General features: G+C 38.3%; 1 protein-coding gene and 1 pseudogene across 1 annotated transcript in view; both read left to right on the forward strand.

Moving 5' to 3' along the window:
• The window catches only part of Tmcc1 (transmembrane and coiled-coil domain family 1), a 184449-nt gene that overhangs the window by 33437 nt on the left and 123675 nt on the right, over positions 1 to 27337 (forward strand). Inside the window, exons 2-3 of the mRNA XM_087904397.1 lie at positions 18224 to 18283; positions 22072 to 22757. Coding sequence (XP_087760523.1) covers positions 22194 to 22757 — 564 coding nt within the window. The 5' untranslated portion in view covers positions 18224 to 18283; positions 22072 to 22193. The remainder of the gene's footprint in view (positions 1 to 18223; positions 18284 to 22071; positions 22758 to 27337) is intronic.
• On the forward strand, positions 25162 to 25617 carry LOC148122641 (small ribosomal subunit protein uS12 pseudogene; annotated as a pseudogene).

Below are 27337 nucleotides of genomic sequence, written 5' to 3' on the forward strand. Positions count from 1 at the left end.
TAGACTGCTTTCTGTTTTCTGGGGATGATTGCATTTTGGGGGGAACTAAGATAATGGTGAAGTCGTGGGAAAACTAGTCGTAACATTTGTTATTCAGTTTCTGTGCAATGGGGAAGCACGAGGCTTATCTGCAGTCCTGGCTAGGATAGTCTGTGAGCCTGGATCATCTCAGCCATCAGCCTTGAAACTGTTCTAGATGTAGAACTCTAGAACTTTGAGGAAATTACAACAGAGGTACTCTGAGAGGCTGGATCACCTGGACCATACCTTTTCTTTGGTGTCTGGTCCCCTTGCTCTGTATTGTAGCTTTCCTAGGACTATTTCTCTATCTATAGCTAGGATTTTCAGGGGGCATTCCCCAGTAAAACCTGATCTCTAACAACCTTCAAGGAATCTACAGCCTTTCGTTTTCTGTGGAAACAAAGGCATAGCCTCTTCCCCAAAGCAATACCTTTTCTGACTTCCATTTTAAAGTTAAGGCATCCCTAAATTATCTAGGCTGGTCTAATTCAGCAGTCCCTCTTGGAATTTTATGTCTCTTAGCAGCTGTCATTTGCCCATCAGCAATCAAAAAATTCAAAGTCAATAAGACACCTTATAGGATCCAGACTTTGTGTATTTTCCATTTTTATGTGGATTTTCCTTTTTACATTATTTTATTCTCTCCTTAAATACTACCTTATTATTTATAAATCATTTTCTTTTTTTATTTTAAGCCTATGCACATTTAAAAAACACATTGTGAGAAATCTGATGCTTGCTTAGCAGGAGCACCAGCCTGTGCTGTATCAGCTGTAAAGAATATGAATCTTCCTGAGATCCCAAGAAATATTAACATTGGTGACATCAGTATAAAAATGCCAAAGCTGCCCTCTTTTCAATAAAATATTAAAAAGGCCACTCCTGGGTAAAATCCAGAGGAAAAGTCATCTAAGTTTACCACACAGTTGTTTACCAAAAATAGAGGAGGAGAGTCTTTGCTCTTGGATTTAAATCAAGGTTCTGTATAGAAGCTGCATACAATCAGTATGGAAGTTCAATGTTGCTTTTCTTGCTCGGTGATTTTAAAGAAATTGAGTAGTTCCAGTGTAATTTTTTTTTCTTTTCTAAATTGTGTTCCTATGCCCACATAAAGGCATGCCTCTATATATTGGCTATTAGAGTATTTCAAAAAGTGAGGTGTTTCTTTAATTATGTACAACCCAAAATGTTGATGTTTTATGTGAATCACAAGTGCATCATTCTCTGATTCTTTCTACTGTTTGTCACAATTTTATTTAAAGAACTAAGTATGTATTGCATGAAAACATGACCTTTTCCTTAGTTCAAATAAACTTTAAGGTAACCGGAAAAAAATAAAATAAATAAAAAACACATTGTAACCTGTAAAGGCTTTTTTTCTATTATGATCTGTATTTACTATGTGAGGCAAATATTATACTGCCAGGTCAGCTATTGCATGGCTCAGCTTGGCACATGGTGCTGGTGGCTCATTCCAACCTTGTAGGCAGCAGTCAGTAGCTGCACCTCTGTATACCACTGAACACAACCTGCCTAAGAGACTGCAGTACTACGAAACTACATTTGGATCCTTATCCAGAACTTAGCTTTCTCAGGTGCTATGTTTGGATATTCAAGCCTCTACATTGGTTGCCATATATAGACTGAATTTGGTGGGGGTACCACCTCACAAAAGTAACACAGAGACTTCTTATTAATTCTGAAAACTTGGCCTATAGCTTAGGCTTGTCCCACTAGCTCTTATAGCTTAAATTGACGCATTTATATTAATCTACATTTTGCCTTGTGACTTTTAGCCTCTCTTCTATCTTGCACCTTCTGTTTCTTCTCCATGTCCTCTGGTGTCTCTCTCATACCTATATTCATCTCCTTTTCTCTTTGCTTTGAAGACCCGTCTAGCCTCTACCTGCCTAACTATTGGCTAGTCACCTCTTTATTAAACCAATCAGAAGGTGCTTTGGCAAAGACCATCTTCACATGTACAAAAAGGTTATTCCATAACAAAGGTTCTGTGGTAGAAAAGGTAGTTGTGGCATGAGGGGACCTGATTAAGATGCATTAAGGGTTTGGAAAAAGATTGTGCCCTGGCTTTGTAAGATTTTATGTATCATGTCAGTTTCTGCCTTCATTATAAGAGAAACAAAGGGGTCATTAAATAATCTTAAGAAAAGGCACAGTTTGGTAAGTCCCCTCTCCTTCGGTGGGGTGCTTACTAGGCAGCATACTCTACCAGAAAGCTACCTCCCAGCCCAAGATTTACCTTTTCATGTTGTTTTGAGACAGGCTCTGATTCTGTAACCCATACTTGTTTGAAACCCACTGTGTGTAGGGGGAGGCTGCTGGTTTCTTCCCAGCCAGTCACACTTGAAATAACCATACAGAAACTGTATTAATTAAGTCACTGCTTAGCCTATTAGCTCTAGCTTCTTATTGGCTAGTTCTTACATCTTATATTAACACATTTCCATTATTTTGTATATTGCTATGTGGCTGTGGCTTACTGGCAAGATTCAGGCACATCTGTCTCCTTGGGGACTACATGGCATCTTGTTGTATGAAGGCTGTTAGTTCATTCCCAGTTGATCAGCTCCAAAATAATCACGCAGAAACCATATTATTTGCAATATTGTTTGTCTAGTAGCTTAAGCATATTTCTGGCTAACTCATATCTTAAATTAACCCATCTCCATTAATCTATATATCTCCATGAGGCTATGGCTTACTGGGTAAAATTCTGGCATCTGTTTCTGGTGGGGCTACATGGCTTTTCTTTGACTCCTCTTTCTCCCAGCATTCAATTTAGTTTTCCCTACCTACCTCTGTTCTACTCTGCTATAGGCTCACAAAGCAGTTTCTTTATTCGTTAACCAATAAAAGCAACACATAGACAGAAGGACTTCCCACACCAGCATCTCACTGACTCCACCCTTCTTTCTCCCATCATTCAGTTTAGTTTTCCTGCCTAGCTCTATTTTACCCTATCACAGGCCAAAGCAACTTCTTTATTTATTAACCAATAAAAGCAAAACATACACAGAAGGACTTCTCACACTAACTGTGTACTTCAGACTGGCCAAGAACTCGAGACCCAAGTCCCTTCTCTGCTGGATTACAAGCATGTGCCCCAAACCGTGGTTTGTTTTTTTTTTTTTATAAAACACTTGGCTTCAAGTTCAGAAGTGGATTAGAGGAGTACCTGGATGATGTAGGGGCCAGGTGACAAGTTCAGTGGGCCAGGTGAAAGATGATGGTGTCCCACATGAGAATGCTGTTTAAGGAGAGGACAAAAAGGAATGAATTAAAGCCTGTTGAGGTGGTATGGTCAACAGTGCTCAGTGCTGAGGAGAGTTAGGAATGAAGGACAGTGGAGGGAGGGCTTGGGACAGTGGGGGCTGCAGTGTGGCTGTAGTAGTTTTGTGCCTTTCATTGAGAATAGAAAGTGGCACTAAAGGAAAGCAGGTATTTCATAGAAGAAGATTGTTCGTTTTCAGTGCACCAAACTGAAGTGCTTTTTGATGACTTAGGGAAGGAGAGAACACATTGCTTAGATTCAGGTATACTTTCAATTTTTATCTTATTTTGTTCTTAAAATATAAATGAACATAGTAAATATTTTTCTATAGTGTCGTGCTTACAATTACCCTTCCCTTTAGATATGTTATTTATATTGTATTTTAAACCAAAGAGCAGGTATTGGCCAATACTTACAAATGATTACAGTGATTGTAATGCTTCCCAGAAACATGTCATTCTGCTCATGTGTACCTAGTGAGACCAAGTAATTATACTGCATTATTAATTGATATTTGCACTGACTACTAATATTCCCCTACTCAACAATCCCCTCTTCTCTCATAGTCTTATTTCTTCCAGAATTGTACCAAATCTCATATCTTTAAATGATCTTTTTGTTTAGAATCATGCTATTTGATAGAGCTTACATGACCAGAAAATTAAAAACAAAATAGGTATAATTTACTTTGAGCCACATTGTTTCATTGTGTGCACATTCCACCTCTCCTGTCTGTCTGTCTCCCTTTTTTTCTCCCCTGCTCTCTTCAGTGTTTTGAGACAGAGTCTATCTATGTAGTCCTGTTAGACCTGGAACTTGCTTTGTAGATCAGGCTGGCCTCCAACTCACAGATCTTCCTGTTAGTACCTCCCAAATGCTGACATTAAAAAACTTGAGCTACTATGCCTGGCTTACTGTTTTCTTAACTTTTGTTTAATTTAAAAAGTTCTAGTAATATGCACAACATAAAATCTACCTTTTAAGAGTTTTTTTAAAGTGTGTGTGTGTGTGTGTGTGTGTGTGTGTATGTGTGTGTGTGTGTCTCACACGTTATGTTTATGTGGGAACCTATGGAGGCTAGAAAGAGTGTTAGATCCCCTGGAGTTATAGGTAGTTGTGAACTGCCTGACTTGGATCCATTGAAAGGGCAGTGAGTACTCCTAACTGCCAAACCACCTATCCAGCCTGATATTATTTTATTTCTTAATTATGTGTATGTATGTGTCTTGATTATGGGTTTGCAAATATGAGTGCACTTGCCTGTGGAGGTTAGAAGAGGGTGTGGGGATCCCATGGACCTGGAGTTACAGGCAGTTCTGAACCACCACACATAGATACTAGGAACCAAACTCCAGTATTCTGCAAGAGCAATACATACTCTTAACCACTGCGCCATCTCTTAAGCCCTCAAATACCTTAGTTTACAAACATGTAAATTTAAAAAAATTTAGAAAGTGTGGTATGTGTTTATTCGTGTGTATGTACATGTATTGGCGAGAGTTCATGCCAGTAGTCTTCCTTAATCACTGTTCACCTTACTTTTTTGAGACAGTCTCTCACTAAACCTGGAGCTCATTGATTCAACAAGACTAACTGATGAGTGTGCTCTAGGGATCTTTTTTTCTCTGCCTTGCCAGTACTAGGATTGCAAGAACATCATATGTGGGTATGTGTCAGGAACTTCAAGCTCAGGTCCTCATGTTTATTCAGCAAGCACTTTGCTGACTGAGCCATTTCTGTAGCTCCTTCTTAGCCATTTTTAAGTGCAGTTCAATATGTTAAATAAATCCACAGTTGGTATAGATATTGCATCCCAGTGTCTCAGATCTTAGGAGTCAGGAAGATTGTGAGTTTGTGGCCCGCATGGACTGTATATGGTAAGGATCTGTCTTCAAACAAAATCACTCATAGTGTTGTACCTCCATTGTTTCTTTCCATCTCTAATTTTTTTTCAGAACTGAAGTGCTAATCCCATTGCACAGTAACTCATATTTTGTCCCATTCCTGCCATCCTTAGTCACTGGCAACCACTGTTAAGCCGCTTGTCTATGATACTGACTATTCTAAGTACTTCATGTGTGGAAATTATAGAGTGTTAGTCTTTATGACTAGTTTATATCACCTTGCATTGTCTCCTTGTTATAGTACATTACAGTTTTCTGTTCCTTCCTTTCCTATTGTATATATTTTCCTTTGTATCACAGTGTATATGTGGGTATCAGAGGACACCTTAAGCCAGTTCATTCTCTTCTTCTACCATTAAATGTCAAGGATCCAACTTAGGCTTGGCATCAAGTGCCCCTAGCTACTGAGCGATCCTGCTAGTCCCACATTTTAGTTTTTGAGGGGGACATACTGTCCATTGTATATGTATACTGCATTTTGTATCTTTATTTATCCCTGACTGGACTCTTGTGCTGCTTCCACATTTTAGCTGTGAATAGTGCTGAACATGGATTTACAGATCCTTGAGACCATACTTAATTCTTTTGGGTTTGGGTGTTTTGTTTGTTTGTTTGTTTGTTTGTTTTAGACAGAGTTTCTCTGAGTAGCCCTGGCTGTCCTGAAACTCACTCTATAGATAAGGCAGGCCTCAAACTCAGAGATCTGCCTCTGCCTCCCGAGTGCTGGGATTAAAGGAGTGCACCACCATCCCAACCCCTTTGGGTTTATTCTTAGAAGTAGAATTGCTGGATCATATGGTAGTTCTACAGGGTTTTGTTGTTGTTGTTGTTGAGTTTTGTTTGGTTTGGTTTTAGAGAATCTGCTGTACTATTTTCTCCACTATGGCTGTACCATCCATTTTATTTTCCACTAACAGTTCACAAGGATACCACTTTATATTTTACTTTGTGTGTAGTGCATGAATTGTGTGTGTAGGGGTATGTGTGCTTGTGAATATGTGTCTGGGTGTCTGATTATGTGTGTCATGGTGTGTATATTGTCGTCAGAGGATGACTTTTTTTTTCCTCCAACTTTTACTTTGGTTCTGTGGATTAAACTCAAGTTGCCAGACTTGCATGACAAGCACCTTTACTGACCCAAGGGTTCCAATTTCTTCACATCTTTAACAGTACTACTTTTCTGTTAGTTTTTTGGGGAGTGTTTTGTTGTTGTTGTTGTTGTTGTTGTTGCTGTTGTTTATTTTGATGTTTTTTGTAGTAAGCCTCTTAATGTATGTATGTGGTAGGTGAACATATACAAGCATTTTTAGCTGTGTTCAGTGGTACAGGCATGCTGTACAACTCACAGCCCTAAAGACACTTTCTAAAGCCTCTGATCTTTCAAGAAATAAAATTCACCTGTTCCTATGTGGGCTTTGGTACTGAGAGTCCCATATGCCAAAGTATATGCTAGGTCTCTTGGGAAAATTGACATAGTATCATTACATATAATCTACATAATGCCATTCTGCATATTTGACATCTTCTTGGTTCACAACAGAAAGGCTGTGTTGTGTGATGAGCTGAGCCATTTAGAGAGTAAGGACAAGGAAATTCCATGCACAGTCGGGACCGATGCCATTCCCTTCAAACATGGTTGATCCTAGGTTGGCTAAATTTGCAGAGATGGACTCCATGAATTTGTAATGCCCATTGTCTCTAGGATTTTTTGTTGTGATATCTTTTACTGCTCAGATGCCTGCATTTCTGTTAAGCAGATGTTTAAATAGGGTTTATATTAACAAATAACTTTTTCTTTTTAACAAATAACTTTTTCTTTTTATCATGTTAAAAGGTTGAGTCACACAATTGACAGTTTTATTCTTTCTTCAAAATCTAGAACTAGACCTGTGGAGGGAGGGGAGGAACATTTGCTAGAGCTGAAAGAGATGTACATAGGCCTGTGGGGTGTGCATGGTCAGAAGCTTTGCAACTGGCTGGCCTGGATCTGTCAAAACAATGTATGGATGGTTCTGACTGTGTGCACACTGTCTTATTTAGGTGCTACAGAGTAGTGATCCTGGGACTGAATGTATAAGTATTATTTCAAAAATGGTTGTCTAAACTGCTCAGAGAAGAAAACACAGAAACACTGGTATCTGAAAGGTCTTTAGTCTTCTGTTACTGCTATCTAGGGATTAATCATTGGAACAGAGGCTAATATTTTTGATGCAAGTTATTTCACAAAAGGGATTCTGTGATAGGAAAGTAAAATATGAAGTTAAATGTATGTTTTAGGTCTGATCTAAATATGTCCTGGACTCTTTTAAGCCCAGGCTGCCTAAGCACAGAGCCTGGTCTCCACCGCCTAAGTGGGTGTTGTTGACAATCAGTGTTTCTAATGTCTGTCAGCCCAGCTAGAATATTGCGGCATGTTGCATTTTAAGGTGTTCACACATTTGTTTGTTTGAATTATGTGGGAAAATTAGTCATATGGGACAGTCCATGCTTTTGAATAGTGTAGATACAGCAATATGAGCTGCTGAGGCAGTGATAACCTTCTACACTCTTTTCTATCATAATTTAGACTGTTAACAGATTTTATGTTTATTGTTAAGAAAGGCAGACCTTTCAATAAAATACAGTTATTATAACAAGTATTTAATCTAAATGTTAAAGTCTTATATTAAATGTAATCTTTCCTAGTGGAGACATACACACACATAATGTACTCATACATTTATATATATATATACACGTATATATTCTTATCATTAATATATGTAAAAATGTATAGTATACTATATAATTAGATATATTAAGAAAAGTCCCTGATAAGTGTTGTTAAAGTTACTTCACAATGGTTTAGTAATAGTAAAAGTGATGACAGAAGCAGCACTTCTTGAGAATTGGCTCACTTTGTGCCAGGATAAGAATCAAGTGCTTTCCATGTGTACATTGCCTCAGTTGTTATTGCCAGCAATGCTATGGGATTGGGAAACAGTTTTTGTCTCCTTTTGGTGTCCAAGGTCTGTTTGTCTGCTAGCCTCCTGTTTCAGTGACACAATGTTGAGTGGAAGAACGAGGGCAGAAGAATGGCTGTTAGTTTGAGGAAAGAAAGAGTGACATAATCCTGAGAGTTAAAAAGTATATAGACTGGGAACATGCAGGAGCAGAAGTGTTCGTTCTGTGAATAACTGAGGAATCAGTTGTCATTGGTCAGCACAGATCTGTGAGGGTTTTTGTCTTTTGTTTGTGTTTGTCATTTTCAACTGAAAGAATTTAGTAAGGGAATAGATGGAAAGTTGGATTTTGTAGGATTGGAGTTTGGGCAGTTGTTGGCAGAAAGGAGAGTGGTCAGGGAAGTGGAAAAAGTATACATGGGAGTGTTGAGAACTTACTGGATGCTGTGTGGCTGTGGAGGAAGGGTTGAATGGGGTGGAGCTGGGTTTTTATGAGGAGCCATTCTTTTCAACAAATGGTGCTAGACCAATTGGAGAGCCAAGCCAGGTGTAGAATACATGTACTCAGAAATTAACTTCAAGCAAGCATAGGTCTAGATGGAAGAGATAAACCTGTAAAACCACAAAAAAAAAAAAGAAAGAAAGAAAAAAGGAAAAAATAGTGGCGGTGGAACTAGGGGCAAAAAAGATGCAGAGGCAGGAAGCTTAGGAGAACGGTAAAAATCTTTGATCTTTATAGAACATACAATTAGCAAAATGAAAACCTGAGGCCTTGTACTGGGAGGGGATACTTGGAAAACATTTTATTTGGCTGAGAGTATGTGTCCAGCATGTAAAAATGACTCTTATGACTCAAGAATAAGACAACAAATAACTCATAGGATAAGGAACTGAATAGAAAGTTTATCAGAGAATAATAAATGGCTGTCAATAAGAAGCTCATCAGCAGATATAGCCAGGGAAGTAGAAAGTTAGACTGTAAGACGGCACTGCCCCTCTCTTTTCTTATGAAAAGTCATGTGTTAGCAAGGATGAAAACTGTCTGGAATTCTTCACTGCTGGTGGGAAGGAAAAAGGAACAGCTACTTTGCGCAGTTGAGCAGAGCTTTGAAAATTTTAAATGCATACATGCCACATCCCCATTCAGCTTCTAAGTATTTCTAGACAAACCAAAACATATGGTCACATGAGAACTTGTGTACACATATTCTTGGCAGACTTGTTAGTAGCCAAGAACATCAAACATTCTGAATCTCAGTCACAAGTCTATGGTTAAAGAAACTGTACCCTATCTATGCAATGAGATACTACTTGGCAGTGAAAAAGAAAGAACTATTGATGGCCTTTGCAGTATAAACAGACTTTAACATAATTAGGCTTAATGAAAGAAGATAAATTTAAAAAAAGTACATACTCTTTATTTTACTGTATTTAAATCTAGAAAATGTAAACTACTCTATTGTATCAGAAAGCAGATAGTGCTTACAGGGATAAGGAGCTAAGAAAGACTTCAGGAAACTTGAGTGTTACAGAAATGTGTTTCATCTTGAGTATGGTAATAGTTATGTTAAAATGTATCAAATTGTATATGTGAAATCGATCATTTGTATCAATTCATACCTCAAAGCTTTGAAAAACAAACTGGGTGGGATATTAGTAGGAATTGGAGTATGTGTGGTAGTGGGGGGAATACAAGGTGTTTGTGGATATCAGAGGACAACTTTCATATCAGTCTTTGTCTTCCGTCCTTCTTTGAGAAAGGGTCTCTTTACTACTTTTCTACTGCAATCGCCTGGCTGTCCCATGAGCTTCTAAGGATTTCCCAGTCCCTGCCTGCCATGTCTCTGTGGAACACTGGGATTTCAAGTGTAGGCACTGTGCATTCAGCTTTTCCATGGTGCTTGGGAATGTGAATTCAGGTCATTATGGTTGCCTAACAAGCATTTCCCCCTCAGAGCTATTTCCTGAACCCCTACTTTTCTTTTGTTTCCTTCCTTCCTTCCTTCCTTCCTTCCTTCCTTCCTTCCTTCCTTCCTTCCTTCCTTCCTTCCTTCCTCCTTCCTTCCTTCCTTCCTTCCTTTCTTTCCTGTGTTTTTGAGACAGGGTTTCTTTTACATTTGTGTTTACTTACTGCACTTATTTAATGAGGAGAGGGACAGTGTGTACCGTGTGGAAATGGCGCTCATGTGGAAGTCATCTGTTCTGTATGGAAGTTGGTTTTTCCATCATGTGCGTTTAGGAGATTGAACTCGGGTTGTCAGGCTTACTGGCAAGAACCATTATCTGCTGAGCCATCATATCAGCCCATTAAGGCTGAAATTCTTTATGTGCCTGTTGGAAACAATTATAATTTGGACATTTAGAATGTGCCACATTTGCTTCTGAAATATTATTTTTGTTTGCCTGAATGTTCTGGTACTGACCTCAGTACAAATACAAAAGGTCTGTCCTCACAGATATTGTAGGAGACTCTGATATTATTACAATCCTTGCCATAGTGCCCTCTAATCTGTAATTGTAGAGATTGAGGTTAACAAATGCTGCCTCAGTTTTCACAGTGAAATTTTACCTCCTTCTCTTGGTTGATATGAATGTGGCTCAGACTGGCTTCAAATTTACCTCTCAGCTTCTCAGATATTTCACATTCAAAAGATCTGAGAGGGAATGAATAGAGTAGGTAGAGGTTTAGCTTTACCCCCGAAAAAAGGCATAAGCACAGAAAGTATGACTTTGAGCAGAACTGTAGAGTAAATTTTCAGTGTCACCATTGAAATCATCTCAAATGACCATCAATGATGGGGATACATAAGCTCAAAATGTCCTTAAGATCTGAGCAGCATGGCTGTTTTAAGTGCTGTGCCTGAACATTCATCTAGAGATAACTAAGTTAGCTCTGGTTCACCAAATTCAGCATGCTTGAAGGCATGCTAAATTATGTGCTTATTATAAGTATTCTCTCCCCCCTTTTCTCACTGTCTTATAGGCATTTTTTTTTCTGTCCTGCCTGCCAGCCTCCAAGTAACCCGATAGCTTAGGCTTGTTACTAACGAGCTCTTCAATATAAATTAACCCATTTTTTAATCAATCTAATTTCTGTCTCTTTTGCATTATTACCTTTACTCTGTACTGCCTATGCTGCTTCCTCTCCATCTGACTGGTGATTCTACCTTCTTCCCAGCATCCTGAGTGCCTGAAAATTCTGCCTACCTATTGGCGTTCAGCTCTTAATTAAACCAGTTCAATTGACACTTCCTAACAGTGTACAAAAAATTATTCCACAACAGTGACTTTTTGAGACACTGTTTTTACTCTCATGTAGGCTGGCCTCAAACTATCAGTCTTCCTATCTTAGCCTCCTGAGTGCTTGGAATTACAGGCCTGTGCTACCAGGGCCACCTCTTCTGCTTTTCAGAAGACAAATGATGAGTGCTTATTGATGCAGGAATCTTGAACTGGTCTTGTAAAGGACAAATTTCTTCAAGTTATGAAGCATAAATACGTATTATATTAAAAGCTATACATACCTATTTTTGACCCTTTTTGGATTTTCAGATTACTTTTTATTTCCAATGTTGAGGTTGAACCTAAGACTTAGGTAATGCTAGACTAGCTAACACTCTACCACAAAGATCATCCTCCTCCCGATTTCTGCTTTTTCACAGAAATTGCCTTTTATTTGATTTCTCTGCCACTTAAAGTTACTAAGAAATGCAAATTAGGGCCAGAGTGAGATGAGTCAAAGGGTAAAAGACATTTGTCACCAATCTTGAGGATTTGAGTTCAGTCCCCAGGACACACATGGTGGAAGGAGAGCACTGACTCTCCTCACAAGTTGTCCTCTGATCCCTACATTTAAGCTGTGATGTGTGTGTGTGTGCACAGCCCTTACACAGTAGATAGATAAATGTAAGAAAAAATATCCTTAAAAAAGAAGAACAGAGAAGTCAGTGTTACTACAGATGCAGTCCTAATAGAAATGTATTCTTAGTTTGAGAAGGAAGCACAGAAGACCTCCTCCACCCACCTCTGGCTGCCTTCTGCACACACGTTTGAGAGGTGTTTTGAAAGCTGTTTGTTGTTTTTCTACATCAGAAGACAGTAGGCAGAATTTTAGGGTTATATTTTCTTTAGTATTTCAGGACTTCTGCCTTCATAGATAATAAGACTCTTTGGGAACATTTCTGTGGGTGACTCCTGATGTCATTACAATCCTTGCCAGAGTGCCCTCTAATCTGTAACTATAAAAGTTGAGGTCAGCAATTGCTGCCTCAGTTTTCACCCTGAGAATTTATAACTTCCCTATTGTTGATATGAATGTGTCGGGCTGGCTTCAGATTTACAATCCTCCTGCCTCTGCTTCCTGAGTGCTGGAATTATAGCTATTCACTACTGTTGGGTGATACTATTCTTGGGGAGATGTGAACAAACATCTTCTTCCCCCAAAGTAAGGGTACTACCAAAGTCCAACTTAAGACCAGTGAATTTATTGGGATACTTATAGGAAGAGTATGGGTGATGGGTTACTTACAGGAGAAGCAATGATCCAAATACACTTGCATTTCCAAAACTCACCCAGTGTGGGTGATGGCTCACAAAAGCAGAAAATCCAGAGTACACTGCACAGTTTGCAGGTAGTTCAACAGATGTCTCTTTAGACAGCTTGTCTTGTCTGAGAATCTGTCAGCAGTCCTTACTGCTTTTACACACACACACACACACACACACACACACACACACACTCTTCCTGAAACTTCTCAGTTGTTTATTTTCCAGAGCTTAATGGGCTTCCCTGCAGGAAAGAATGCTTCTTTTACCACATCCTGTGCCTTAAGAAACTTCCAAGGTGGAATATTTTATATAAAAAAAAAATTGCTACACAGTAGCCACCATGCCAGGCTATTGATTTTGAAAGCATAGACATGATTTATGCTTTAATTATTTATTTTATAAAAATTGAAGATTACAGACTCTTGCAGGAGTACTTTCTTGTCGGTACCACCAGCCTGCAAATAATGACATGGAAACTTAATAATTATGAAAGTTCAGCCTTAGCTTAGGCTTGTTCCTAACTACTTCTTATAACTTAAGTTAAACCATATTTTTAAATCTACATTCTTCCATGGCTTGTTCCCTCATCTCTGTACTGCCTATACTGCTTCTTCGTCTAACTGGCAACTCTGCCTTTCTTCCCAGAGTTTTCTCTCCGCCCAGAAGTTCCACCTGTGCTTTCCTGCCTAGCTGTTGGCTGTTCAGCTTTTTACTACACACCATTCATAGCAGTACATCTTCACACAGTGTACAAATATCCCACAACAGACTCTAAGGAAAGCTGGTGTCTTCCTTTTACCTTGGGATGTAACTAATCATGGGAATGAAAGAGTAATCTTTAGACAGTTCTGGAATTATCTATAGTCAGGGAGATATTTATAGATCATCTCTATCTTTTTATCCAAATATTTGTCTTTCTTTTTTTTTCGCAAATGTTAAATTACTGGTATGCACATACACTCACAGACGTAGGCCTGACTTATCACATTCCTTGGTTGTAGGCCTGACTTATCACATTCCTTGGTTTCAGGAGAAATAAATCAAGCTGGAACTAGGCCAGAAACAACTCTGCTGGCTAGTTCTCATAGTGCTGGAAGGTACACTGTGGGAGAATTGTCATTGGAAGTCTTACTCAGGTATGGAGCCTGTCTGCAGCAGTACTGTCCAGCCAAGCAAGATAAGGTCATTGTTGCAAGGCCATTCTCTGCTACTGTAAACCTGAACAAAAGCCCATGGCTGGGGTGATTCTACGTCTTAGTGAGGAAGCTACTGCTGTTGTTTTACTAAATGACATGATGTCTCTGTCAAACTGCCTTCTAAAGAACTGTGGCCATACTGTAGTGCTGCTGTCAGCATTAGTCAGAAAAGCTTCTTTTGCAAGTAAGAGACTCAAAACAGACTAAACTACAGAGAATAAATGACTATTGAATGCCCAGTCACATGTCACAAATGGGACATCTATATTACAACTCCATGGCTCAGAGAACATTATGGAAGAGGGGAGTAAGAAAAATGTATGACTCAGAAAAGGAGGGAAAAGGTGTGAAATACTGACTTCTAAGTGTGGTGTGGCTTAACTGCTGTACTGATGAACTCACAGCAGTTGTGACTACCTGTACAAGATCCAGCCTGTCAACCCGTGTCATGGAATGGGGAGGATATAGAATTAACAGTTCATGGAGGTTTGGTGCTTTAACTATTGGAAAGGTGCCCATCTTCCTGTGTTAAGCTCTCACTGTGCTATAAACAGCCCTAATGCGGTTCATTGGGTTAAAAAACTACAAGACACCAACCATAGATAAGAAAGTGTGAAAACAACAAAGGACAAGTCCCTCAAAACAAGCATAAGCATATCGTGGTGAACTGATGGGAAGCCAAAGGCAAAGAGAGCAGCTTAAAAAGGGAAAACATGGCACATAGCAAAACAATGGTATCTACCCAAATAAAAAAATAGATAAAGTACTTCTGTTTGCTTATAGGAGAACAGTGGCAGAAGAAATGTGTAATGTGGTTTGGTATTTCTCACAGTTCTTGGATGCTCTTGAAGTAAGAGTATTTTTTCTTTTTTCGGTAATTTGAAGTATGCTGTTTCAGTATGTGTGTAAATGCCTTTTAGGACATTGTTCTTCAGCCAGGCAGTGATGGTGCACACCTTTAATCCCAGCATTAGGGAGGCAGAGGCAGCTGGGTCTTTTGAGTTAGAGGTCAGTCTAGTCTGCAGAGTAGTGAGGTTCAGGACAGCCAGGGTTATATAGAGAAACCCTGTCTCAAAAAACAAAACCAACAGCAACAGAAAACTGAACAACAATAAAAAGCATTGTTCTTTGGTACTATGTTTTTAGTTCTAGCACTTCCATTTGTTTTTTTAAGATTTTTATTTCTTTGTAAAAATTCCCTGTCTGATCTCACATACTATTTACCTTTTTCATTGGAGCCATTCCTGAATTAGCCCTGCTTTAAAAATTCCTCAGCTGCTCCAAAAATGTATGCCATAAGTCTAGCCCTGATGATTGTGTTGTCTTGACAGAATATGTTTATTTTAGTGCTGCCTTTAGAATATTTGATAAATTTTTGTTCAAAGGTGTATGTGTTTTATATGATAAATACTGAGGAAAATACTGCATATATTTGACCATAAGTTCCCATCTGCTAGTTGTTTAGAGTAGGAGTTTATTTAGAATGGGGATCTATTTAGGGTTTGGCAATGTTTGATGTTTATTATTGCTGTGGGTTACCAAAGTTGACATTCATCATTGCCATGGTAACCAAAGGCTTCAATTTTTTCTTAGTAATCTTTGTTCCCTTTGTATCTGCTTAATTCTTGTTTTTGTGTGTGTGTGTGTGTGTATGTGTGTGCCTGTTCTCAGACTACCTTTATTTCCCAGCTCCCTCATTGTGTTCCATTGTTATTGTATTTTTTTGGTGTTGGAAGTAGAGGGCCAGGAGAGTTCTGTGATGTTCTGATTAACCCTCAGATTTTGCAGGTATCAGAACCTGGGTATGGGGATGTGGTCATCACAGAGATAAACAATACTCTTGTTTTTCCATGACTCTATGGGTATCTAGCAAGTAGGTTTCAGGCTTGCATTAGGCTACTCCTGTGAGGTCGTGCAACTCTCCTGGTTTGTTTTTGTGGCTCTTCTGTAGCTTTTACTTTTTATTTTGTATTGTCCTGTTTACATATGTGTTTTGTAAATACCAATGTCATTTTTTATTACTATTTTCTATATTTTGGTACTTTTATATTCAATATAATTACTGATATATTTGGGTTTACTGTTGCTTTTCATGTGTTACACCTGTTCTGTGATCCTGCTTTTTTCCCTCTTGGTGATTTGTATGTTTAAATTCTGTTTTCCCTTTGTACCAGTCTAGTGGGTCTCCTGCTGGGCTAATGTGATTAGTAGTCACCTGTTTCTCATTCAAGAATGAAATAGTCTATGTACATGTAATACTGTACATGTTTAGTTTTAATTATAGCATAGCAAACATTCAGTTTTCTGTCTCTTTGTTAGTAGATCTGTGGGTATAGCTATTCCTCTGGACCTGAAAGATCAATGGATCATGCTAGTTTTGTTTTTTAGGTACTTCCTTATAGTTCTCTAAGCCTAACCCAGGAGTTTACAGTTATAAACTTTATTTTTCTTTGTCATTTATCTTGTATAAACCATACTAAGCCAGGTAAAATAGGCTTATGTTAAAAGATAGAAAAGTCTTTGTCACTATAAAAAACTACAAGGAGTTAAACTGAGTTTTAATTTCTTCTGAGAGGGAAGAACATCGACAGCATAAATACAACTGTGACTAAGAAACACTGGTCATAATAGGATATTTACTGGGAACTTTATGGAGATGGATTCCAGAGGCATCAAGAGGAAGATAGAGTTGGGAGTTCAAATTTTTGTTGGCCATGTATACAAGTCATTGGCTGTTGCTGTGATAGATGTCTGACAGTTTAAGGGAAGAAGGATTGATTTTTGACCTGATTTCTAATGATGACTGTAATCATAATTCCAACTTAGCTCTGTGTGTGTGCATATACATGCATGTTCATGTTCCTGTGGGTGTGTATGCATGTGCTGTACTTATTCCTTAAGTGCCAAAAAGAAATAATAATAAAATAAAAAATAAAAAAAAAGGCTCTCTCACTGGTCTATAACTCATCAACTTGCCCGACTGGCCAGCAAATCACCTCCCTAGTAGTGCTGGGGCTTGAGTATGGTAGACACATCACACCTGGCTTTTTATGTGGCTCTGGTGACCAAACTGAGGTTCTCATGCTTTACCAACTGAACTGTTTCTTCTGTTCCTAGTTTAGCTCTCAATTGATGCTTTGTACTGTTTTCAGCTTTTAAGTATACGAATCTTGTTTTCTATTCTAGATGAGTTCCCTGAGAGTAAATTTGTATTTAGTCTCTATAATGCTGAGTACGTAACAGATATTCCTATGATACTTCCCTAATTAAATTATGTCTCTGGTGTTGACTGTTAGAAGCTAATTTTCCAGGAATTTTTATTTCTGATGCATTTTGTTTCTCAGTTGTACATAGGAAATATATTTTTTAAAATTTTCTTCATTTTTCCCTTCCTTTCTCCCTACTCCCATTTTTTGAGATAGAATTTCACTGTGTAGCCCAGGCTGACCTGGAGTTTACTAGCTGTCCCCGGGAAGCCTAGGTTTTTGATCTTCCTAAGTACTGGGATCTTACGTGTTAGGCCCACTATGCCTGGCTTAAAATTGCCTTAGAATGAAAGCTTGCGGGCATTTGCAAACAGAGGTACTTGGAAAAAAAGTTTATGAAATTGTGGTGATTTCCTGTGCATCTTTTTAAATTTCATGTTAGTTCAAGACTAGATTGATACAGTTTTTGGTTGTTGCTCAGTGAAATCATGCTAAAATATTTATTGTAACCCTGTGACACCCCCACCCCACCCCTGACAAAATCTCATTATGTGGCTCTGTCTAGCCTGGGACTTGCTATGTAGACCAAATTAGCCAGAAATTGACTATCTCTGCTTCTGGAGTGCTAAGAATAAAGACCTGTACCACTGCACTTGACATGATCTCTTTTTTCTTTTTTTTAGATTTAGTTATTTTATGTATATGAATGCTTCATCTGCATGTAGACTTTTATGTCAGAAAAAGGCATCAGATCCTACTAGAGATGGTTGTGAGACATCATGTGGTTTCTGGGAATTGAACTCAGGACCTTTGAGAGAGCGGCCAATGCTCTTAACCTCTGAGCCATCTCTCCATCACCCATTCCCCTTTTCCAGTGCTGATAATTTTAATGTTTTTCCAAATATGTTTTCTTTCTTGACTATAATTTTTCTGTTTAATATTTTTTAAAAAAATTAGAAAATGCTGACAAAAAAACTAAAAAAAAAATCCTAGTCCTTTGTACTGGTAGAACATAAAATTGTAATATTTTGTATACGTTTAACCTTTCCCTGTGTGTCTGTAACAAGTGAGCTCCAGGTTAAGTTTAACTTCTATTCTTATGCTTGTTTTTCAGCTTTCTCTAAAAGAATACCTGTACCCCCTGGATGTGTTTGAGGAAGAGCAATGAAGGCAAGTATCCAAGTCTTCATGATATGTGAAAACAACTTGACTCAGTGCCTAAAGTTTTGACTGCCATGTAAAAATAAAGTTTGCAAACAAAAAAAAAGAAAAGGAATAAAAAGAAATAATTTGTGTATAATTTAGAATGGTTTTATGGAGCACCCTTTCAAACATTTGTTGGATTTTAAAAAGCAATTTTCCACTTTATTTCTAGTATTAATTTAAAGCAGCTTGTTTTTTGTGTGTGGACATACCGTATATTATGTCTTAAGCAAAGCTGTGGTAGAAAAACGAATTGTGGGAAATTCTGAGAATTTAATGAAATGACTAGAAGAAATGTGTGGTATGTACATGTCTGCTTCTTGCTCTTCTTCCCCCATATTTCACATCTTTTGTCATGTCATTTGCTCCTCTTTCCTTTTTCCTTTCTTGTCCCCTTTACTATAAGAATGTAACATTTTAGAGACAATAAACAAAAGAAAAGCCAAATTCCTTTCTTACCAGAGTATAGTTAGCTTTGCAATGGAACTTTGTTGATCATAAACTGATCAACATTTATACCTATTCTAGGATTACTGTCTTAGAGAAGAAAATGACAGGGCATCCTAAAGTCTGTTGAGATTGATGAGTTCCACGAATCAGTATTTGAAGTTATGACAGTATTATTGTCATTGGTTATTTTGTTATCATACTTGATCTTCATTAACATTTGGCATACCTCGACTGGGGACCTTAGAGATCTTCTGTACAGAGTCTGAAGGAGCCATCACAATTCTGACCATGTTCTATATGTGTGATGGCACAGCAAATGATAGCTGTGTCCCTTACCAGCTTACATCTTCTATCAGAAGTGGGTAATCACAACTTACTGCTTAAAACCAAGCTTGAGTGTATTCAGGGCTGCATGTTCCATGAGCCGTGCTAGCTAGTGTGATTAAGGTAAGTCTTGCTACTAGAAATACTGAGGCGCATCTCTCATCTTTACAGCTGTGAGCAAGAGTCTTGGCTTCAAAAATTAGTACCATGCTGCAGATTTCCCTAGGGATTGCTAGAATCTCTTTGTAATTATTTTTTTGTAATCATTAACAAATAAACAATGTAAAAATACTAGTGAAATCTCAGGTGAAGTTAACTGACATTTAAAATGTGCTATGTTCTCCAAATGTTTTAGATAGAAAGCACACAGGTGATCAGTTGGTTAGTCCCAATACTGCCCAAGGAAAAATGTTGACAGGGGTTTCTGTCCTGCCTGGTCCTGCAGCCAGAAATACACAGAGGTCTACTACATTAATTATAATCTGGTTGGCCTATTAGCTTTTTATTAACTAATTCTTACATCTTACATTAACCCATTATTCTTGTCTGTGTTAGCCACATGACTTGGTACCTTTGTCTGTGAGGCATTCTCATCTTGCTTCCTCTGCGTCTCATCTTGCTTCCTCTGCGACTGGGTGACTACTATAGGCTGACCTTTCCTCTTCCCAGAATTCTCCTGTTCTCATCCTGTTCACCTATACTCCTTGCCAATCAGCTTCTGGCCAATCAGCATTTTATTAAAAAATAATACAAGTGACAGAATAAAAGACCATTGTCTCACAGCAGGAAAATGTGATGAGTAGTTGACTCCTAATATCTTCATGTGCGAGATAAACAGTTCCTTTAGTTTCTCAGCTACCTTAGTAACATTCTTTTATTCATGGTAGTTTTTAATCCTGATGGATTAAATTGGCTCTATTTTATAACAATACTTATAAACTACCTGGTAACTGTCAGCCTTGCTTTGACATCCTCCTGTCTCAGCAACACAGTGTGAGAAGAGATTGACAGATGTACACTATAACCAGTGTTTGTATCCTGGTCACACAGCCCCTTTTCTCTAAAATCAATACAATTCGATAGCTATTATCTGCCAGGCAAACTCATGAAGGAAGGTCGGGATAATTAGACATGTATTCTTTTGGCAAAAGTTTTGCCCACAAAGAGCTCCAGAAAACTGCACTAAACGTAAGCCATTAGGAGTTTTTCTCTTTGTGGTCCCCAAAGGGAGAATAACAAATGTACAACATTTGCAAATGTACAGTTAAGGAAAAGGTAGGAGGTCATGTAGACCACAAAGAGTTTCAGTGGAGAACAGGGAGCTTCCCTGCTCTTAACAGCTGCTCTCAGTTGCCTCCTTCAGGAGCAAGGAAACATGGTGTAAAAGTAGAAAGGTACTGGTGAGAGATGAGTGTTTTTAACCTTGTCATTCTTTGTGCTGTTGAGTCGTTAAGAATCAGCAGATTAGAAACAGTTTTGAAAGAACAGGGACCATGGAGCCACAGTGCCAGTGTCCATGTCCTGTAATGTGAAGGTCTGAGAGCACGGCAGCATGTGTTCACAATGAACTCATTTATGTGTTCTGCCCTGCCACTTCATGGCAGCAGGAACCATGCCCCAGAGCAGGAACTTTGCAGTGTTTAACTGGCAGTGGCAGATTGTTCAGGATACTGGTAATGCCAGGAGTATTAAAGTCTTCTGAACAACAACAGAAATTGAGAGAAAATATGCAAGGACTCTTGTATAGTGTTTTGTCCTCTCTAGTAGCTTCTATACATTTATACAAATTTATGTATTTGCACAAACTCAATAAAAATAAAACACTTTTTATTAAAGAAAAGAGATCCACCCTTCCCATTTGCATGTGATTTCAGTAGCCGTAACTATCATGCTCTTAGTTTTAACTTCCTTCCTTTTCATGTGTTTAATACTGGTTTATCATTGCTTTTTAACCTTTGACCTTTAATTTTTCTCTGCTCTTCCATTAGTACCCAGTTACTACACTACATCTTTGCTTTCGAGTTTATATAGGTAGATAGGAAGCTTCTATCAAGAATAATACAGTTGAGAAAGGGATTTCTTTGGATCTCTTTTCTGCCTTTTTTTTTTTTAATTAAAGAATCCGTCACTGTGTAGTCCAGACTAGCCTAGAATTTGCTGTCTGTAGTCCAGATTGACCTTGAACTGTCCACCTTCTTGTCTTAGTCTCCTGGGTGCTAGGATTACAATTGTGTGCCTGCCCCAGTTCAAATCTCCCTTTTGACAGGTTGACAGGTGGTATTGAGCAAAGCTCTATTCTCTCTAAAGACTGATTTGTCTGAATGACTAATTAATTGGGACCAGAAAGGTTATTTTGGCTTCAGCAAAGAATTCCATTTATAAGATTTTTTTTCTTTTGTTTTGTCCTTCCAAAAGAGCAAACCTGTTGCATCTAATTACCATTGAGCTTGATAAATATGGATGGATGGTAGCAAGAGATTCCAAATTTTCATTAAAATCTATATAGGTTAGAATATTTATCTCTCAGTGTTATTTGAATTTGCTGAATTTTAGCATGTAAATACTTAACTGTGACTATAAATAAAAAGAATTTAATTGCCTCAGCTAGACTAAACATACTAAATGGTCTAGTTCTCTTGATTCTCTAAGCAATGGCTGCTTGTCCTGCCAGCTGCTATTATGGTGTCTATTCCAAAATGGTCCTATCCTTCATATACTGAAACTTGTAAAAGGATTTTTTCCCCCGACATTGCTGTTTTCATTTCCTGTGTTTTGGACTTTTTATTCTAGAAAATACCATAACCCATTATCTGAAAAAAATTATCTTTTAATCTTTTGATTAAAGATTGCTTAATGATAGTAACTTATTTGTTTGGCTAGCTGCATGTTTGCTTTGTTTCTTTGTAGTGTTTCTGTATTTTTGCATGGATGTATGATACAAGGTTGTTTTTTTCTTTTTCTTTTTTTTTTTTTAACATTAGGTAGGCATGAAGCCTCCATCTCACAGCTGCATGCGTAGTCACTGGTGAAGCAAATGCCTACCTAATTTGACAGTCTCGGTGTGTTTAAAATTTTTTGAGTTTGCAAATAAGCTTATTAACCTCCTAATGGAGCCTTCCGGCAGTGAACAGTTATATGAGGACCCTGATCCTGGAGGCAAATCCCAAGATGCAGAAGCCAGGAGGCAGACAGAATCAGAACAAAAGTTATCTAAAATGACCCACAATGCTCTGGAGAACATTAATGTGATTGGCCAAGGTTTGAAGCATCTCTTCCAGCACCAGCGCAGGAGGTCATCAGTGTCTCCACATGATGTGCAGCAGCTTCAGACAGATCCAGAGCCTGAAGTGGATCTGGACAGTCAGAACGCATGTGCTGAGATTGATGGTGTCTCCACCCACCCCACAGCTCTGAATCGTGTTCTGCAACAGATCCGAGTGCCACCCAAGATGAAGAGAGGGACAAGCTTGCATAGTAGGCGGGGCAAGTCAGAAGCCCCAAAGGGAAGTCCCCAAATCAACAGGAAATCTGGCCAAGAGGTGGCTGCTGTTATACAGTCAGGTCGACCCAGGTCTTCATCCACTACTGATGCTCCTACCAGCTCTTCCGTGATGGAAATAGCTTGTGCTGCTGTTGTGTGTGTGCCCGGAGATGAGTCAACTGCAGAGCGGGTAAGTCTATTAGATTTCTGTTAAATTACTATTTCACAGACGTTATGTGAATGTGTGTGTGTAGACAAACACACACACTATAAGTGATCAGTCTGGTTTTAAAGTATTTTGAGTTTTAGTTAGATATTTAAAAAATTTTCATGATAGGTCTAATGGTACATACCTGTAGTCCCAGTGCTGGGTAGGGGGAGGCAGGAGGATCAGGAATCGACTGTGTAGGATTTGAGACTAAATATGTTTTAGGCCTGCCTGTGTAATGTGAGACTATGTCTCAAAAAAACAAAACAAAAAAGAAAATAATGCCTGTTTACTTGAATTATGTGCAAAGCATAACTTTGACCTGATGATTAACATGGAATTTAGTTAGAACTGTTACAGTATGTTGATTATTGAAAGTTCCTCATTTTTGTATTTCATGTTTATTTATTTGTGTGTATTGAGGGGTACATTATAGAGTGTGTGTACATGCCAGAGAAGAACTTGTAGGAGTTTAGTCTTTCCTTCTCTCTTGTGAGTCCGGAGAATTAAACTCCAGATCCTCAAGATTGGCAGTAAGCACCTGTCCCCACTGAGTTATCTCATGGTGGTGGTGATATCTCTTGTAGTCCAAGCTAACCTCAAAATTACTGTGTATCAGAGTACAACTTTAAAGTTCTGATCTTCCTGTTTTTAACTCCCAAGTGCTAGGAGTATAAGCATGTATTAGCATACCCAGTTTATTCAGTGTTGTGGATTAAACTCGGGGCCCTGTGCACTCTGGGCAAGCGCTGTGCCAACTCAGCTACCTAGCCCAAAGGTTCAGTTTTCCTTTCCTTTTTAGGTTTATTGGGATCATATTTCCCTATATGAAAACATTATTAACATACTCAAACTTTACAAGCTTTTGAAAATATTAGTCTCATGTATATCCATAGTACATGTGTGCAAAATAAACTCAACTCATACTAGTTAGAGGATCATGTTTGAGTTGACAAAGGCAGATTGATAGTCACAAGCAGTTGTTTTCTCAGAAATGCTGTTTTTAAAGTTTAAAAACTAAGTATTTTGAATTTTAAAGAAACATGCTCAATATGGAAAAATTGGAAATATAGAAAGGAAAAGAAAAAAATAGCTCTTGCCAATATTTTGGTGGTTTTTTTCAATATATGACTTGCATTTGAAAAATAAATTGAAGGAAGTTTATTTTTAATCAATTTTATTAATATTTTAAATAAAATCAAACTCATTTAATGTTGAGTTTTTTCAACTAAAACTGTTATGCACATTTTTCTATATCTGTAAATACAATTTCATTTAAAATTTTTACTGACTGTATAATACTGTGAACTAACTTGCTGTAATATCATAGTTTTTATTCATTATTTTGTATATTAGAGAATATGAAAATACATTGCAGTATAGTTATCTTAACACTTGAAATTAATAGATAATGCACCTTATTGTATCTTAATGACCGTTATAATGATAGCTGCCATTTATTCTTTGCTTATGATGTGGCAGGAACTTTGTTTAAACACATGTGTAATTTTCTCGTTGGTGCTCAAACAGCCGTATACTTGGCTTTGGTAGATTGTTTTTTCATTGTTGTTGATGAGACAGCAAAAATATAGGAAGTTAAGTATTCTCGTGGTTTCATAACAGCCTGTTTCACCACCAGAATGTTTCAGAGCTTAAGCAATCTAGAACTTTTCTTTTTTGAGACAGGTCTCACTATATAGCACTGGCTGGCCTGGAATTCACTGGAGACCAGGCTATCCTTGAACTCACAGTAGTCCACCTGCCTCTGCTTCCTCCGTGCTGAGATTAAAAGTGTCTGACACAGCACTCAGCCTTAAGCATATTTTTTAGCTACCATGTTCTGTGTACAAGAACGATATAGTTTCTCTTTCACCAATTTATAAATTTTATATATGATAATTATATATACATATAAGTTACATGTATATAATAAGAAAAATTAGCTAATGGTATTAAGTTATAAAAATTCAGGTGATTTTCGTACTAGATCTTTCTGTCAGATTTTTAAAAATTGGCTGTCTTATAAAATCAGTTAGGTTTTATCCACCGTTTGTGCCCACAGTTCTTGCCCACAGTTCTTCCACAGTGTCTTTGAGAATTTTCCGATACTAACCCATGAAGTACCTGAAGTGTATACACGTGTGCTATCAGGCCATATGTATTGGGTAAATAACAAATACACTGAGAAGAGGAGAATTGTCAGGTTGACGGGAATAAGATAGACTTTGATTTGGGACTGCTCTAAGAAATAAGAGACGGAGAAATACATTTAAGTGTTCTGGCCTAGGAAAAGATGTTAGTTTAAGGCAGGGGAATTATAAAGAGAAAGGAAAATATTGTTGAAAGTTAAGATGGCATTTTCTCTCGGCCCCTTGGTGTTGGCAAAATGGGCAAGTGTCGTGGTCTCCGTACTACCAGAAAGCTCTGCAGCCACCAATGGGACCAGAAGTGGCATAATAAACAATAGAAGAAAGCCCACTTGGGCACAGCCCTGAAAGCTAATCCTTTTGGAGGTGCCTCCCCTGTCAAGGGAATTGTGCTGGAAAAAGTATGGGTTGAAACCAAACAGCCAAATTCTGCTATCAGGAAGTGTGTCCGGGTACAGCTCATCAAGAACAGCAAGAAGGTCACAGCTTTTGTGCCCAGTGATGGTTGCTTGAATTTCATTGATGAAAACGATGAAGTTCTGGTTGCTGGATTTGGTCAAAAGAGTCATGCTGTAGGTGATATTCATGGAGTCAGCTTTATGGTTGTTAAAGTAGCCAGTGTGTCCCTTTTGGCCCTGTACAGTCAAGAAGGAAAGACCAAGATCCTAAATTTTGACAGTGGAAGCACAGTAATAAATTTTCATATTCTGAAGAGAAAAATAAAGTTAAGATGGTTAAAGAAGTTTGCTGCCTTGGGACCTTGTTAGAATAACTGACAGGTTGAACATTACTTTTTCTTTGCCATCTCATATCCATTCAAAATGTGTGATTAGACTTCAGAGTACGTATTCTATGTAAGGCATTCTGGAAATCCTTATTGTAGATATTTAGATATATAATACTTGATCTTATCTCCTAAGAGTATTTTAAACTAGCATGATGATATGAGGGTGGGGTAGTAACCACACAAATGAGTAAAGCTGATAGAAGGGAAAACATTTGTCTTTGTTGTGCTTACTGTATAGAAATGGAAGATAGATAAATAAAAGTTGAGTAAAAGACACAAAGAGTAAGAACTCTTTAAGTAGAAAGTCAGGGAAGACCTTGTGAAAAATGTGCTGCCTGAGCAAAGACATAAGGATGTGAAGAAGCAATCCATCATTCAGGTGCCTGAGTGTAACATAAAGGTCAGCTTGCTTGTTGGGGTTTCTGTCCAGCCTGGTACCCAACAGTCAGCAAGCCCCAAAGAAAATTACACGGAGATCTCCATAAGTTATAAAACTGATTGGCCCATTAGCTCAGGCTACTTATTAGCTCTTGTAGCTTATATTAACCCATTGTTTTTATTTATATTAGCCACATGGCTCAGTACCTTTCACAGTGGGGCAGGTTACATCTTGCTTCTCAGTGGTCCGGGCAGGAATGGGAGGAATGGGCTTCCTCCTTCCCAGAATACTCCTGTTCTTCTTGCCCTACCTCTACTTCCTGTCTGGTTGACCTGCCTATACTTCCTGCCTGGCCCAATCAGAGTTTATTTAAAATTTGATTGACAGAATACAGATAATTCTCCCGCACCACTCAATGATGTAGGTGGGTCTTCTGTCTATATGTTACTTTCATTGCTCAAATAAAGCGACTGCCTTGGCCTTTGATAGGACAGCAGCTTAGATAGGTGGAGTAGACAGAACAGAATGCTGGGAGAAAGAAAACAGAGTCATGCAGAAGCCATGAAGCTCTGGCCCAAGATGGACATAGGTTAGAATCTTCCCAGTAAGCCACGACATTGTGGTAAACACAGATTAATAGAAATGGGTTAATTAAGATGTGAGAGTTAGTCAGTAAGAGGCTAGATATAATGGGCCAGGCAATGTTTAAAAGAATACAGTTTCCGTGTAATTATTTCAGGTGTAAAGCTAGCCGGAAGCCATGCGGTGGGCCACAGCCCTCTGCTCCTATTACTACACTGAGCAAGATGAAGAACAACTATAGTTTGTTAGCTCCAAGGTAAAAGCTTACTGTACTTCCAGAACAGAAGTCATAGCTATTGTGTGTGTGTCAGATGGGTGAGGAGCAGTATTTGTTTGGAATAGTTCTTTCTAATAAAAGAGCTTGAAAGATTGAGGAATGGCTCAGTTAAGCATAAAAACCTGAGTTCAGTCTCCAGAATCTTCATAGAAAAAGCCAGGTGCAGTGTTCACATACCTGAAATCCTAGTGCCTGAGGGTCATCTTGATCAGCTAGACTACCTGAATTAGTAAGCTCTAGACTGATTGAGAGACCCTATCTCAAAACTTTAGGTAGTGGGACTGGAGAGATTACTCATTGGATAGGAAATGTTTGAGGACCTGAGTTCAAACCCCCACTTCAGCACCCAGGTCAAAAAACTAAACAGAACTTTTTTTTTTTAACATGGGT

This window comes from Myodes glareolus, chromosome 3 (genome assembly GCF_982192425.1).
Source record: "Myodes glareolus chromosome 3, mMyoGla1.1, whole genome shotgun sequence".
NCBI classification, from domain to species: Eukaryota; Metazoa; Chordata; class Mammalia; order Rodentia; family Cricetidae; genus Myodes; species Myodes glareolus.